The sequence below is a fragment of the Eleutherodactylus coqui genome, chromosome 2 (assembly GCF_035609145.1).
Source record: "Eleutherodactylus coqui strain aEleCoq1 chromosome 2, aEleCoq1.hap1, whole genome shotgun sequence".
In the NCBI taxonomy this organism is placed as follows: Eukaryota; Metazoa; Chordata; class Amphibia; order Anura; family Eleutherodactylidae; genus Eleutherodactylus; species Eleutherodactylus coqui.
Genome location: NC_089838.1, coordinates 126841085 through 126858039, shown reverse-complemented (window position 1 = coordinate 126858039; position 16955 = coordinate 126841085). Strand labels below are relative to the sequence as shown.

General features: G+C 40.0%; 1 protein-coding gene across 2 annotated transcripts in view; it reads left to right on the top strand.

The window, feature by feature from the left end:
• Window positions 1-16955, top strand: part of CEP290 (centrosomal protein 290) — a 199310-nt gene that overhangs the window by 120917 nt on the left and 61438 nt on the right. For both annotated transcript variants that reach the window (XM_066591495.1, XM_066591494.1), the window contains exons 37-40: window positions 1216-1429; window positions 3606-3743; window positions 4764-4985; window positions 13723-13848. In XM_066591495.1, coding sequence (XP_066447592.1) covers window positions 1216-1429; window positions 3606-3743; window positions 4764-4985; window positions 13723-13848 — 700 coding nt within the window. The remainder of the gene's footprint in view (window positions 1-1215; window positions 1430-3605; window positions 3744-4763; window positions 4986-13722; window positions 13849-16955) is intronic.

Below are 16955 nucleotides of genomic sequence, written 5' to 3'. Positions count from 1 at the left end.
GTACGTTCACTCATCTCTATTAGACACCCATCAATCTGTCATTGATGACTTATCCAGAGGATATATTTTGGTTGAAAGCCTCAACTGTCCTGAAAACGTACTCCGAAGGAGTATCCGGTCTCCTTAAGGAGAGCACCCAAAAAGTGTGTGGAGACACCTAGGGGTTGAGTGTGTCAGGGGATGGTATAGTCACTCCTGAAGGAGAGCACCCAAAAAGTGTGTGGGGACACCTAAAAGGTGAATAAAGAGACTTATAAGGCCATGCACACTCCTCTGGGTAGTTTATGCAAATAAAGAAGATGGAAAAATAACCTGTTTCCCTGAAAATAAGACATCCCCAGAAAATAAGACATAGCATGATTTTCCAGACTTTTTGAGGATGCAAAATGATTTTTCAGGCTTTTTGAGGAGGTTTGAAATATAAGCCCTACTCCAAAATTAATCCCTGCTAACAGTTAATTAAAAAAGTCAATTTAAATAGTGTCCAGGCAGCTATACATGTAAAAAACTTAAACCTTTTTGAACAAAAATTAATATAAGACACTGTCTTATTTTCGGGGAAACACGGTACCTCTGCAGTGCCACTCTGACAGACTAAGCTAGAATCCTGCTGCACACTAATGAGGGGCAATCACCCCGAAACAGCTGTATGTGCATGGTCTTTTGGCTTGGTTTCCTATTCCCAATCATTATAAGGACTTGTTATAAAGTCACTTTGATTTGAAGGAATGCTGCCATCCAATAGGTGGCGCTGCAGAGGTATTTTTCCATCTTCCTTATTTGTGAAAACGTACTCCTCACACTGGTGCACAGCACATTGAAATGATTTTCTGGGCTTTGGGCAACTTCAAAGTTTTCCGACCTCCTGCATAATCTGCACATTATCAAAATTAGATTTTCTGTTAGGTTTCCATTCATTGACAGCAAACTATGATTAAAAAATATATTGGAAAATTTCAATTTTCGTAGTGCAATGAACGAGTCTTAATTATATAAAGCAGAAAACTCCTTTAATTAAATATATGAAAATGTTTACCTTTAAAATTATACTTTGAATATTGGGCCATTTGCACATTTGGTGGTTGGTTGCAGATTATAAATCTATAACATTTTACCCATAAAAGTTGCCTGAATAGGATTATTTAATGTTGGTGCTGGGGTGTTCAGGGGAAGCGTAAAGGCATACTTAGAGATGATCCATTTTATTTGACCTAGGCTTGAAGAGAATTCTATTTTAGAGGCAAAAAAACATAAGAGTGAAGCTGAAGAGCTGAGAGTTCGCATCTCTGAGATGGAAAAGGAAATTAATTATCTTAATACTGAACTTGAGGCACAGAAAGAAGCAAACACCAGAGCTCCTACTGCAACTATGAAGAATCTAGTTGAACGTCTGAAAAGTCAAGTGGCTCACAAGGAGAAGCAGCAAAAGGTAAGAAAAATAAATTGGTTTGTATGTTGGGAAAATACATTTGTTAACTATTCTACTGAATTTGAGGCAGTTTGAGGATATATACATGATTATTGTGTGGATTGTTCTCGACCGAAATCATGGCATTCTCTCAGAAACTTGTCGTGGGTTCAAATCCCCACCTACAGAATATTCAAACATGTAAACTCATGGCAGCCAGTAAGTTAAAGGGGTTGTCCAACGAAAAATATGGTATACAATTAAATCCAACCCATATTTCCCTAGATATTCCAGGATAATATTAGAATAGCGTCACCTGCTGCTTTATATTCTGTGTCCACCTCAGTAATTGCACCAAGGTGGTCACACATGCTCAGTCTTCCTTTTTTCTCTGCTCCACTGGGTATATGTAGGGATCCTTGGTGTAATGAGCGGCTGCTTCTGATAAGAGTGAGACAGCGTTACTGCAGATAAGCAAGACTGAGTGTGTGTGATCACTGGGAGCTTTTACTGAGGTGGACTGGACACAGAAAGGCTCTTCATAGAAACAGCAGATGGCGCTACTCTAACAATCCTGAAATATCTCGGAATAGAAACATATTTTTTTATTAAATGTTAATACAAAAAACTTTATAATTACAGGCTGGATTTAACGCTTAACAATATTTTTCCTAGAATAACCCCTTTAACCACCTCCTGACCACAATGTTAATATATGTCATGTGAATGTGAAGGGCAGAAATCAACTGTTCAGAGTTGGCTGTGATCGTGGCAGTTAGCTGTTTAGATGCTGCTATCAAGGCTGACCATGTGTCAGTCAGCTGGAGGGGGAAGAACCTCGCCCCATATGCGCCCCATCGGCATGCATATATCTCTATTACACTCAAGTTCGTCACTAACAACCAATCAGGTTGAATCAGACAAGCCAAACAACCAATGAGATTACTGGAATTGTGAATCAGAACCAATGTGGTTGCTGGAAGTGCCGAACTTGAGTGTAATATAGATATATGCCATCGGCATACCCTGCAACATGATCAGGGAGTGCCGATGGGCTACCATGGCAACCCAGAGGCTGCCATGCATAGATGTTTATTCAGTCCTGCCTGTGACTAAGCTTCATAGACATTAAAAAACCTCATACATGTCCTGCAATACTGAAGAATGCAAGCAATCAATTTCAAGTTCATTTTCCCTATGAGAACTAAATAAAAGTGTAAAAAAAATAAAGTAATAAATATTTTTAGATTAAAAAAAAATATATATTAAAAGTTCAATAAAAACCCTTTCCCCGTTTAAAAATCCAAACCATTAAAAAAACCACTTATTTGGTATTGCTGTGTATGTAAAAGTCTGAACTATTAAAATATCGCAATATTTATGCTACACGTAAAGGGTGAAGAAAAAACAGAATGTCAGAATTGCGGGAGGTTCTTTTTGTTATCACAGCTCTCAAAAAATGTTAATATGTTATCAAGTAGGCATACGGTTTCCAAATTGGACCTAATTTAAAAAAAAATGCAGTTCAGACTGCAAAATATGAGCCCTCACATAGCCCAGGCAATGGAAAAGTAAAAAAAAAGTTACAGGTCTTGGAAAATGGCAATGGAAAGTAATTTTATGTTAAGAAAATGTTTTATTTACTTTTTGTAAAAGTAGAAAAACAAAAAAAAGATACAAATTTGGTATTACTGTAATTGTACTTAAACATACAGTAGAACGAACTTCATGTGGATGCTGTATAAACTAAAACCTACCAAAAATGGTGCAATTGCATTTCTCCCCAACATTTTTTAAAGTTTTTCTGTACATTATATGGTATTGTTAAAAAAAAATACAACTAGTCTTGCAAAAAAAAAAAGGAAAACAGGTCTTTTACAGCTTTGTCAGTGGGGAAATAAAAAAAAGTTATGGTTCTTGAAAGGCAGGGGCAAAAAACGAAAATGAAAGAATGAAAAATCTCTGGTCCTGAAGGGGTTAAGTTAGATGATAATGCTTATACAATACATGACTGTAGTTCAGCATTAAATGCCTTTTTTAATGTATGTTACTTCTGGTAGCCCTTAGGTCTAATTTGAAGTGCTCCTTATGACCTGTTGTTAAGAGCTCTTATTGCACAAATCCTCATAGGGTAACAATGTAATATCTGCAGGAGCAGAAGACGATTCCGCTGAATGTACCTTATTGTCTTTTACAGGCTTTAAGTAAAGCTCTACTCGCTCTAAGGGCAGAAATGACCGCTCATGCTGAACAGCAGATTATTTCTGCAGCAGCACAAAAGGAAGAAGATTTAAACATTCAGCAGATTGTTGATAGACAGACCAAAGATTTAAAGGTGGGAATGTGACATTTAACTTCTCAACTTTTCTTCCATTTACTTGGAAGCTTTGAGATATAGACTGTTTATTCTCCAGCTTCTGTCATGTATAACAAATTGAATAATAACAATGATTATTTTTACAGCAATATATACAGTATGTATATGGTATTTTAGATATATTATTTACACTACCAGTTTCAGCCTGCAGATGGCAGTGTTGTAGTGGCTGCACATACAAAAGACTAGCTGTATAATAGAATGCTGTTTTCAGCCACATCCATGTACAGCAAGAACTGGGAAGACATAGGCACAGAGCTGTATTGCTGTACTTGTATTCAGCAGTGTAACAAAATATATATATTTTGAAACATTTATAAGACAGAAAATGTTTAAATTCTCTACTGCACTGGATTCTTGATTCTTGTTCTACCTGTGCTTCAGTAGTTGGATGACTGGGAAGGAAGATACTTGAATGTACTTGGTGGATATTGGTTCTTCATGTTTTTCAGAGAGGGTATGAGATCTATACCGTACATCAGCCATTAGATCTTTTCTTGTGTTTACTTGTAAATTTACAATCCATTTGCAGAAGTATTAAATCTTTTACAACAAATTGCGTATTCGTGGCACAAATCCTTTCAGCTTGTGACCGTTTTGGTAATTATGTAATAATACTACATTGTATTTTTACATTCTTTCGCTATTTGACATTGCATTGATCGTTGAATCAATATGGTAGACTGAGGTGAGTTAAGACAGAAAACATTTCAGTAACCTCGGTTGTCTGCCTTGTTTTATTGATATTCCTTTCGTAGGTACAAGAGTTAAATAATTCATTTGAAGCAAATTCTCTCATTAAGCGTCTACTTGCAAATGATGTCCCATGGTGCTTGGGTTGGTTGCAAATGAAAATTGTTACATTATCCTTTCTTAACTTAAAAGCTGATTACAGAGTTTTAATCCAGAACCTAATTCCTTTGAGGTATTTTAAGTAGGCAAATTTAATTGTGAAGAAACATGATATTATCGTTACAGGCACGAATCGAAGATTTAAATGAGCAACTACTAAAGCTTAAAGAGACCCTGAAAAGTAGCAGGGCGAGGGAGAATAACCTCACGGAAGACCTTGAAAACCTAAACCAGGAGATGCGAGGAAAGCAGAAAATCATTAATAAGCTTCAGAAGGAAAAAGATGAAGTAGATAAGGAAAATGAGGAGCTGAAGAAAAGGCTAAAGCGACTTATGAGCAGTGCACAGGTAAATGGAATATTGCTGTCAGAGATTGCTTTCTTCCATGAGAAATAGAGAGCACTCTCCTCGAGAGTAAGAAGCTTTGCATACACAAGGGGTTAGATCTGATTCTCCAATGCTTATGACCTCTACCGAAGTTTGACAACTGTTGAACTGACTTTTGTTTACCTGATTCACAAATGCACGTTCATTGTAAGATCGTTAAAAATAATTAATTATACAGTTAAGTAGGAATGGTTGAGACGCAATATTCATTGGATAGTTCTCCTGTTAATAATCTCCAACAGGAACACTCCCTTAAAGGGAATCTGGCGGCTATGTTGAGCCCTATAAGCTAAGCTTATGGGCTAAAAGTAGCTAACCCGCTGCGTATGGGGATGTAAATTTTATACTTGCCGTTTTATTCTTACCTTCGCCACCATTCCCCATTATCAACTCTCTAACTCACCGCTGCAGGGGCAGGTTGGACTGCTGACAATGGGGGAATGGTGAGGAAAGTAAGTATAAAACTTATATCCCTGGACTCAGTGGCTCAGTTACTTTGAACCCATGAGCTTAGCTTACGGGGCTGAAAGTAACTAACTGAACCTCTTTAATGCACGTCTATGCTGCAGGAACCTATAGTAGTCAATCTGGTAATTTCACTGCACCAATGCAGTCCTCAAGAGTGAGAGACATTATTTGCAGTCTATTTTCTGTTTATTTAAAGGAAGTCCGATTGAGTGATTCACTTTCTCAGATCAACCCTCTTTCTAATGTGGCATGTAGAAAGGGGGTTATCTATACTAGGCAACCCAGGTAAAGCACAGCTTCAATCCCGGAGCCCTTTTAAATAATATCATATTCCATTCAGTATCTGACAAGTCAGAAATTCTGGAGTTGTACAGCGGTACAAAAACATGGCTGCTGTCTTCCAAACACAGTCCACACCTGTCCATGGATGGTCTCTTGCTTTCATGTGATTTTTAAATTAATAAAGGACCTAAGAGGACTTCGTGGATGCTGCAATCTTTTCTTCCATAATAACATAATTATGGACTGATCCACAGAGTTCCTGGATGGGAGGTAGAATCAATGAACACATGCTGATGCTATGTTTTAAGGGACCACCACCTGTCCTTGAGAAAAGAGTGACTTATGTTGCAATATTATGTTTATTATGTTGCACAGCTGTATAAAACTATTTTATGAAGAAATTCTTCTAACGTGCTTTGTATTGAATATTATATTGTATATTATTATCGTATAATCAATATTATGTTCACTATATATATATATATATATATATATATATATATATATATATATATATATATATATAAAATCATAATATTGTGTAGTCTAGACTGGAAATGCGTTGTGCCTTTTGATGCAGAATACAAGATTTCAGCATATTGTCATCAAGTCGGGGGACATGGCCTAGCTATGGAGTTGTGTGGACATGCTTCACTTATAATCATAGAATGGTAGAGCTGGAAGAGATGATCTGGGTCATCGGGTCCAGCCCCCTGCTCAGTGCAGGATTCACTATATAATCTCAGACAGATGTTTGTCCAGCCTTTGTTTGAAGACTTCCATTGAAGGAGAACTCCCCGCCTCCAATGGCAACCCGTTCCACTCATTCATCACCCTCACTGTTTAATATCTAATTTGTGCCTCCTCCCTTTCAGTTTCATCCCATTGCTTCTAGTCTTTCCTTGTACAAATGAGAATAGGGCTGATCCCCCTGCACTGTGGCAGCCCTTCAGATATTTGTAGACAGCTATTAAGTTTCCTCAGCCTTCTTTTTTTGCAAGCTAAACATTCCCAGATCCTTTAACCGTTCCTCATAGGACATGGTTTGCAGACCGCTCACCATTTTGGTTGTTCTTCTTGTAACTTGCTCCAGTTTGTCTATGTCTTTTTTAAATTGAGGTGCCCAAAACAGGACACCGTATTACAGATGAGGTCTGACTAAGGAAGAGTTGCGGGGGATAATTACCTCACGTGATCAAGACTCTATACTTTTCCTAATACATCCCAGAATTGTGTTTGCCTTTTTGGCTGCTGCACCACACTGTTGACTCATGTTCAGTCTGTGATCTATTAGTATACCCAAGTCTTTTTCACATGTGCTGATGCTTAGACCAATTCCTCCCATTCTGCATGTGCTTTTTTTTCATTTTTTTTACCTGGATGTAGGACTTTACAATTCTTCTTGCAAAATACCATTCTGCTAGTCGCCGCCCATTGTTAAAACTCTTCTAGATCTTTTTGAATCCTCTCTCTCTCTCTCTCTCTCTCTTCTCTAGTGTTAGCTTTCCCTCCTAACTTTGTGTCGTGGCAGATTTGATCAGTTTCTCCTAAATTCCCTCCTTCAGATCAATTATAAAAATGTTGAACAACACTGGGCCCAGGACAGAGCCTTGTGGTTCCCCACTTTAAACATTCTTCCAATTGGATGTGCAGCGATTTAGGAGTACAATCACTCAGCTGGTTGTGAATCCACCTAACAGTTGCCTTGTCAATCCCATATTTGGTCATTTTTTCAATAAGTATGGTATGAGATACTTTGTCAAATGCTTTACTAAGGTCAAGATATACTATATCTACTACATTTTCCTGATCAACCCAGTTGGTGATTCTGTCATAGAAGGAAAATTAGATTAGTTTGGCATGACTTGTTTGTTACAAACCCAAGCTGGCTTTGGTTAATTAATCCTTCAGTTGTATTTCTTTAATAGCACAGGGAAGATCAGTTGATGTTACATTTACTTTCTAAGAGAAAACAGATACAAAATAGGAATTTAAAATGTTGGCCTTCTCAACATCATTTTTAATTAATTTACCATTTTCATCTTGTAAGCATCCAATAGCATATTTGACTTTTCTTTTGCTTTTTGCATACCCGCAAAATCCTTTTTATTGCTTTTTGCCTCTGTTGTAAGCTTTCATTATTATCTTTAGCTTTTCTGACACTTGCCCTACAGTGTATGCAGACTGCATTATATTCCTTTTTAGATAATCCCCCCTCTTTTCATTTGATAAACATATATTTTTCTTCCTTTTTAGCATGTATTTAATTTCTGTGATCCTCCATCCTGGTCTCTTTAAATGCTTCCCATTCTTCCTTCTTTTAGGGATTGTTAACGATTCTGCTTTGAGAATCTCATTTTGCAATTTCTCACAACTTTCTTGGACATTACTGTCCTTAAAAAGATCCACATATTGGATCCTTCTTACCCTCTTACTGAGTCCATTGCAATCTTACTTTCTGAAATTCAACCTTGAGCGCTTGTTATCCAAAATTCAAGGATATCATGATCATTGCCTCCTAAGGTCCCAGCCACCCTTACTTCCTCAACCATTCCCTTCTTGTTGGTAAGTATTGGGTCCAATATAGCAGATCCCCTTGTTTTTTCTTCTATCTTTTGGAAGATAAAGTTGTCAGCAAGATCAGATAAGAATATGTTGGATCCATTACTTTTATCTGAGAGAGATTCCCAACAAATGTCTGGATAGATAAAATCTCCCATGATCACTAGGTCATGCTTTTTTGAGAGCCTGCCCATCTGATGTGGAAAGAGTTCATCCATATCTTCTGCTGGTCCAGGTGGCCTATAGTAAATGCCTACAACAGTGTCCTTTCTGTTGTTCTCTCCTTGTATCCTTACTCAAACAGTTTCTACAGAACTCTCATGCTCTGAAGCTTGAATCTCTGTGCAGATTAATGTATTCCTAACATATAACACAATACCTCCTCCCCTTTTTAGGTCTGTTTCTTATAAATAAGTTATATCTTTCAAGCCTGGTATTCCAATCATGTGTATCATTCCAAGTTTCCGTGATGCCTGTGAAATCATATTTCTCTTCTTGTGCTAGGGGCTCCAATTCCCCTTGTTTGTTTCCCATTCTCTGTTCATTTGTGTAAAAACATTTTAGTTTGGGATCGGTGTCTCTTGGTCCTCTTCCTTTCCTTACCTCAGCTCCCAGGCCTAGGACCATGCCATTACCTGTACTTTCCAATTACATTTTGTACACCAAATAGGCACGAACAAGAAGAGGATGGTAGCCCAGCTCTCCAAACCCATGACTCAAGCTCTTTCCTACTCGATCCAGAGGTCTATGGTGGGCACGGTAGCACCCTATTCAGCAGGATAACAACCTGGCTGCTGCCACTCCAGCTGCGGTTCTCAGCCTTCTGGCTCAGTCTACGCTCACAAGGAGTCCTGCAGACCACATAGCTCTTTGGCTGCTGATAGCCCACAAAGGAGACTAGAGGTCAGATACCACATTCAAGACGCCACCATCTAGGACATGAAGCACAACTCCCACCTCAGCAGCACTGACTAGAGAGGAAGGAGAGCTACAATAGTTTCCATGGCAGGAAGGCTCACATTTGTCACCTACTAGATGCTCCATCATTGGGAATGGCCCCAGGTTTGCAGTCCGGCACTCCATATCTTTGCCCTTTTTTCAACATAGCATGGATATTCCAGAGAACTGCATCTTCAAATATGGCTACTCCTTTCTCACAGCCTGCATCTGCAGCTTTTGACTCTGGGCACCCCTTAACTTCTTATCATCAGTGGGAGCTCCTGAGCATCATCATAATGGACTAGTTTCTAGTCATCATGATGCGTCACTGAAAGTGAGCCCACCTTCTTTGTCCCTGCCAATCGAAATTGGAGCCCTCACAGGAATAAGGGAACTAAGGTCATATATTGACACAATCCCGACCAAGGAGACTATAGAAACATATGTCATGCAGCTAGAGATGGCATAAAGAGCAGAAATGTCCACTCTGCACTCTGTAGAATTTGTTGTTCAACAGACTACAGAGTCCGTAGTCCAGGATGTCAGTGACAGAGAAGACTCCTTTCAACTTGCCTTAGATACACCAGCTCAGTACATGATGAATAAAGTGGACAATGCTGAAAACAGTGGGAGGCAAATCTTGCAGTGCAAGGGTTGCATGAGTTGATAGAGCCCAGAGCTCTGCTAGCTATTCTACCCCTCAATGTCAGTGATGTTTTGGGGGCACTTCCTGACTTACTTGTTGAACTTGACAGAGCGCATAAGTCCCTGAGCCCCTAAGCTGACAGACCCAAATTGTCCTTGGGATGTAATCTATAAAGTGTATCTTTACTCTCAAAAAGAAGCTAGCACATTAAAATCTGCTGCAAAATCTGCATCATTTAGGCTGCCTGTCCACGGCCGCGACGGAATATTGCTAGCGATATTCTACCGCGCAGGAGGAGTGGGGAGCACTAAAAGGTCTCCGCGATGAGCCTATATTAATGATAGTCTCACCGCGGAGAATCGCTGCATGCTGCGATTTTAATCACGCGAGCAGAAAATCGCTATAATTTTCCGCTTGTGTGCAGTAAGCTGCACTTTCCATAGTTATCCTATGGAAAGCGTGTTATGCAAGTTCGGCGCGGATCTCGTAATGACACCTCGCCCGTGGGCAGCCAACCGTAGGTGTGGCTTTGGCTCCTGCGGATTTGCTGCTGATTTTCCACTGCAGATCTTGTACAGGGAAATCTAGCTGTTGTAAAGTCACCCTTGCATTGGATGACTTTTTACATCGTTAGCTCTTCTCTTTCCTTCACTCTGTCCCTATAGTCTTCCGCTTCCATGCCTCTTTAACTACAATAGTAGAATTGTTCACCCAGAAGTCCAACCTCGGCCCACAGTCATTCATAGATCTAAAACTTATTTCTTGCAAATGCTACCCTTGATAGATCTCCTTTTGCCAGTTCTGGGAGAGCGATTTATCAACTTCCATTTCAGATTCTGATTGGGGCAAGGCATTCTTGTTGTTACATAAGATACCTTTGCACATGAAAAGAATTTTAAACTGATCACTCTGTGGTATAGATGTCCAGACCTCATTCATTGAATACATCTATCGGTTCTGGGCTCTTGGTGGCATTGCTGCGGAACGAGGACTTTACTGCATGTACGGTGGGACTGTCCAGAGATTAGGTCTATTTGGGATGTATGAAAAAGTCACACATTGGCCTGTAGTGGTGCCCCCTCAGTTAGCTTTGCTCACTGTCATCGCTGTGATTGAATAATACGAGCCTACTGCGCCATTTCTTAACTGTGGCAAGAGTGGCCATCCCCTGACATTGGAGGAGCATGCAGCTGCCAACAATGGTTAAATGGGTTCAGAAGATGAAGCATATTATGAGGAGGAAGAAGTTAGTGGTAGAGTATTCCACTGACTCTAGCAACTTTATGAATCTTTGGAGTCCGTTCTCTCTCTTGCAAGACACCTCTGAATTTCAGAATCTCCTTCTGTGAATTTTGCCATAGGTGGCAAAACCCTACTAGTTCCCCCCCCCCACCCCGCCTTTTTTTTTCCCCGGATTTTTTTAATTTTTTTATTTCCTAGGTTTTTTTTGTACTTGTTTCATATGACATGATTTATTTACAACTAATGGTTTGTAGTAGCGTAAGAGATTTAAGGACCTGAGTACCTTTTGCCCACTGTGAGGCGCATAATTGAGTCTCGCTATGATGTTGAGGAGCTAGAAGATTTTATACCTCCTGTCTGTATACGTTATTGTCATATGCAGCATATCTCATGATGTATGATTGTATTCACATATTTATTTTCATTGTTCTATTTCTTAAAACCCAGTTAAAAAAATAAAAAAATATTGTGGTTGAGTCCCCTGGGGTCAACAGCAGATACAGCTCCTATCCTTACCAACAAACATCATCCGCTTGTCAATTATCACACACAAAGAACAACAAAAATGGGAGTCACAGGAGCAAAGAGGCAGAGGGATGGGGAATAATCAGTGATAAACGTGTATTGGAAAGTTTATTTTTATGCTTTAGGTCTAAAAAAAGGTTCAAGTTATCTGAAAATGCTAAAGTGGTTGATTTGGCTCAAAATATCAAAAAAAAAAAAAAAAGCTGCCCCGCTATAATAGTCACTGGCATGCAGTATTTTCCGACCTGTTCTCCTTATAGAACAATCTGCCTTTGACCCCTATTACTAAGCAGAGCATTGGATCACAAATGTTGTCCGCTACTGTTAATAGTAGCCTTTCTGCAGTGCAAATACAGAGTTTCATTCTGTCACTTTCTTTGGAGAGAGATTTGCCTGTTTTGACAGTCCAGTCTTCCGCTTACAGCACAGCCATATACTGATGTGACTCTTGGTCTTCAGTTCTTGAAGCGTTGGTTCCCCTTTGACCATCATCTAAATAAAAGCTCTGTGGGAAAAATACACTTTACCCTTTGAACCCTGCAAAGACATTTTAATAAAGAATCACAGGTGACAACCAATATGAGAGTGCTTGGAAACCAGCAAAAAGGGAAAAAAATCCTTATACATTTCTACATTGTTAATGTATGTTACTTGACTTTCCTATAATTAGAAATGTTCTTCCAGTGGGTATCCTTTAAAGGGCCATTCCAGTGCATTTTGTTTTCATTCATTATGTAACTAGCCTGTCAGTGTATATGTCAACCAGTATTACCTTGGTTAAATATTTCTTTCGATCTGAAACTCCTGGACTCCTACTACTCAGATGGTCTTGTGATCTCAATTCTGACCAGCTGTGATTTACATGGAGTCATGTGTTCTCAAACTAGTCAGAGGCATATAACATCTGTGTGATTATATTACATGGAGTGTACCACACATGCTTTGGAGAGGGGATGCCCCTTTTGTCAGTTACTAATGATGATCACACAGCTCCTGTCACACAGTTCTAATAGAGGAGATCACCGTTCATCCTCCTCACTGCATACTTATGGTCTGTTGTCTGTTTAGTTGAGTGTAGAATACAAAAAGTAATGGCCATGTTGCAGACTTGTTAGTCGCTGTAGCTGCTGATGTGATTTTGTGCTAATGCATTATGAGAGTGTTAGCAGAGCATGGAGAAAGTGAGCAGGGAGAAATCTCAGCATTAAGATGGTGCCTGGTATGCATCAGACATGGAGCTGCACTGCATACAAGTGACTGCAATATACAGAGGAGCCCTCCAGAGTGTGACAGGCAATCAGGTGAGGGGGGCACGGATAGTAAAATGTGTTTTCACTGGAGTGGCCCTTTAAATAAATAGATCACTTATGCTTATAAGCGAGGGTCCCACAGAACCTCATATTCTTTGGAACCCAGCCAGATATTCCTCATAAGACTTCAGCAGCAGGAGTGGTCAGTGATTCAATGGCATGATTTGTCTGCTTCCGCAAAAAATATAAGGATTTCATTGCAATGCCTCAGCCAGAGAAGTGCAGCACACCTCCATTTCAGTGGCTATGCTACAGTTAACCGCACAACCAGATGGCCCGAACCTCTGCAGTGTAGGGAAAACATACAAGGGCACACAGCACTGCAGCCCCTTCACTTTCAGGGTAGGTGTGAGTCACCGTGATCAAACCCTCATGATCATAAAGGATGATCAGACGGGAATAATGCTTTAAGGAAATAGCGAATTCTTTATACCGCCGTAATGGGAATAATTATTCAGAAGCAAATCCCGATGTTGTCACATGATGTGGTCTGCGACAATTTATAAATCCTTTTCTACCTATTAATAACATGGCTGATTGTTAATACCGTATTCTTTTATTCAGTTGCATAAAGAGCCCCTTAGGTACATAAAACACAGCAAAGGCTGGAATAGCTATTTTATGTGCAGCCTTTCTCAAGCAGACATCAAACAAGTCCTTTTCAGTTTTCAGACTCTTTCATTATGTAAATATTAAAGCTGGATTTTGAATATCTATATTTCAGAGTAAGTCAGATCTGGAAAGTAAACACAACCTGATAGATGAACTTCAGAAGAAAGTTAAAAGACTAGAAGTGGAGCTGGAGAAAAAAACAGTGGAAGCCGAGCGAAAACCTGCACATGAAGATAAGGTTTGTTCAGAAAGTCTATTACCCTTCATTTAACGACTGCTGTATGTTAGGTGACAGAATCGGGCTTGTTTGTAAACAACTCACTTAAATCATATTATTTCTATTGTTTGTATGTTAAGGGGCATAAAGCCAGTTTATAAACTACAAATTGACTTGGGCAATCTTGATGCTGCATGCAAGAATAGAATGTAATATTGTGTCTAAGTGCTGGGTGTCTATGTTGTAATGTGCACGGCGTCAAAATTTATTATAGCCGTCGCTTAAAACGTAACTAAACTTTCGGATGACTTTTCAGAATAAGGTGTGTGTGCGTGCGTGCGTGCGTGCATGCGCGCGCGCGCATGTGTGTGTGTGTGCGTGCGTGCGTGTGTGTGTGTGTGTGTGTGTGTGTGTGTGACTTCTTACCTGCATTTTTTAAAGCAGTTTTCTCCTTCTCTAGGCTCAATTGCTAATTCAAATTTTTTCTGAACTAAGCTCCAAGAGGGGTAAAGACTGACTGCTATGATGTCTCCCTAACACTACACACATAGACCAGAGAAGATCCCGCTCCCTTATCTCTCTGTAGCACACCCATGACCTGCCTTAACCCCTTAGTGACGGAGCTTTTTTGCTTTTTTTCCATTTTCGTTTTTTCCTACTCCCTTTTAAAAAATCGTAGCTCCTTTATTTATCCATCTATGTCGCTGTATGAGGGCTTGTTTTTGCGGGACGAGTTGTATTTTTCAATGGTGCTATTTATTGTACCATATAATGTACTGAAAAGCTTTTAAAAAATTGTAAGTGGAGAGAAATGAAATAAAAAACGACATTCCACCATCTTTCGTTGCGTCCTCTTTCTATGGCGCACAAACTGCAACAAAAATGACCGATAACTTTATTCTGTGGGTCAGTACGATTACTACAATAGCAAACTTATATATATATATATTTTTTTAGGTATTTAATTTTTTAAAATTATTTTCTGTCTCCATTTTCTTCGCACAATAACTTTTTTCTTTTTCCATCAGCATAGTTATGTGAGGGCTCATTTTGTGCGGGGCGTCCTGTCGTTTCCGTTGGTACCAATTTTGAATACAAACAACATTTTGTTCACTTTTTATTACATTTTTTTCTTGGAGCTAGGGTGACCAAAAAAGCAAATTTCTGGCGTTCTTTATTTTTTTTTTCAGACAACGTTCACCGTGTGGGGTAAATAATGCATTTCTTTGATAGATCGGACTTTTACGGATGCGGCGATACCAAAGACGTATTTTTGCTTTAATATTTAGATTCTTTGATTGCAGATATGGCAAAAGGCTTTTTTTTTCTACTTTTATTCCTTTTTTTTTTTTCCTAATAATTAGTAAAACTTTATTGAAATCACAGAGGTGAGGAGGAACTGTTGAGATGCAGGGCAACCCGCTGCCATGTCAGTGTGAGTTGTAATCCTGTATTGTGGGACGCACCTATCTATTGGCTGGCTTCTGTGATGTCGTTCACTTTGCAGATTTAGTTGCATGCAGTCGCTCCTCCCCAATCTGGGCTGGGTTGAGTGGGTGGCTGCATATAAGTCTGCAGTGGACAGTTTAGCTCCTCTGGTTTATAGTCTGGCTTGCTGCATATTGGTAGGTTCTACGGCCGTTGTGTCGGTCTTATGGCGACCGAGCCTGCTTAGCAGCTATCTTGCCTGCTTTGTACCTTTTATTAGGTATTGAATTTTGGGCTTTTTTCCAGTAAAACTTTATTGTTTTTATTTTTACACTTTCTTTTAGTCCCCAGGGGGGACTACAACCAGCGATGCTCTGATCGCTCCTGCAGTATGATGTAATGCCATAGCACTATATCATACTGCATTCTGACAGGCAGGCTACCAAGCCACCCCCCGGGGACGGCTTGATGGGCAGTCTGCCAAGACAGCCATTTGGTCTTTCAGAAGGCCCCTGGCTGCAATGACACCTGGACGATCTCACTGCGGGGGGCTATACGGGACCACCGAACATCGATTTGGGGATTTAAATGCCGCGGTCAGAATTGACAGTGGCATTTAAAGAGTTAATAGCCACGATCGGCCGCGCGACCGATAGCAGCTATGGCCCGCAGGTGTCAGCTTTAATAAACAGCTGACGCCCGCGCTGTATGGAGGGAGATAGCGACTAGTCCAGACTAATTTTGTGGGTCTAGTGGAAAAACAAGTATCCACATTTAACCCCTTAGTGACGGCGCTATCGACTTTCTACGTCCTGCTGTTGCAGGACGTGTATGGAGGGAGGTAGCGGCGCTATCTCCCTCCATACAGCGCGGGCGTCAGCTGTTTATTACAGCTGACACCCGCGGGCAATAGCCGCGCTCCGCCTTTCGGCCGATCGCGGCTATTAACCCTTTAAATGCCGCTGTCAATTCTGACAGCGGCATTTAAATCCCCCAAACATCGTTCGGGGGTCCCGCACGGCCCCCCCGCGGTGAGATCGTGGGAGCCGTGCAGGTGTCATGGCAGCCGGGGGCCTAATGAAAGGCCCCAGGGCTGCCTTAACAGACCTGCCTATCAAGCCATCCACACAGGGTGGCTTGATAGACTGCCTGTCAAAAAGCAGTATGACGTAATGCTATAGCATTACGTCATACTGCAGGAGCGATCAAAACATCGCATGGTAAAGTCCCCCGGGGGGACTTCAAAGTAAAGTAAAAAGAAAATCGATAAATTTTTATTTAATGGTAAAAGAAAAAGCTATAAAAGTTTAAATCACCCCCCTTTTGCCATATCTATTATTAAAAAATCTAAATCACAAAATCAAAATATGTATTTGATATCGCCACGTCCGTAAAAGTCCGATCTATCAAAGTAGCGCATTATTTTTCCTGCATGGTGAACGTCGTCCGGAAAAAAAACCCCGCCAGAAATACACTTTTTCAGTCACCCTGTCTCTCAGAAAAAACGCAATAAAAAGCGATCAAAAAGTCGTATGTATTCCAAATTGATACTATCGGAAACTACAGGACATCCCGCAAAAAATGAGCCCTTGCTCAGCTACGTCGACGGAAAAATAAAAAAAGGTATTGCGCACACAAAATGACCGCAGAAAATAATTGAAAAAAAATAAATATCTTAAAAAAAAAAAAAAAATGCAAGT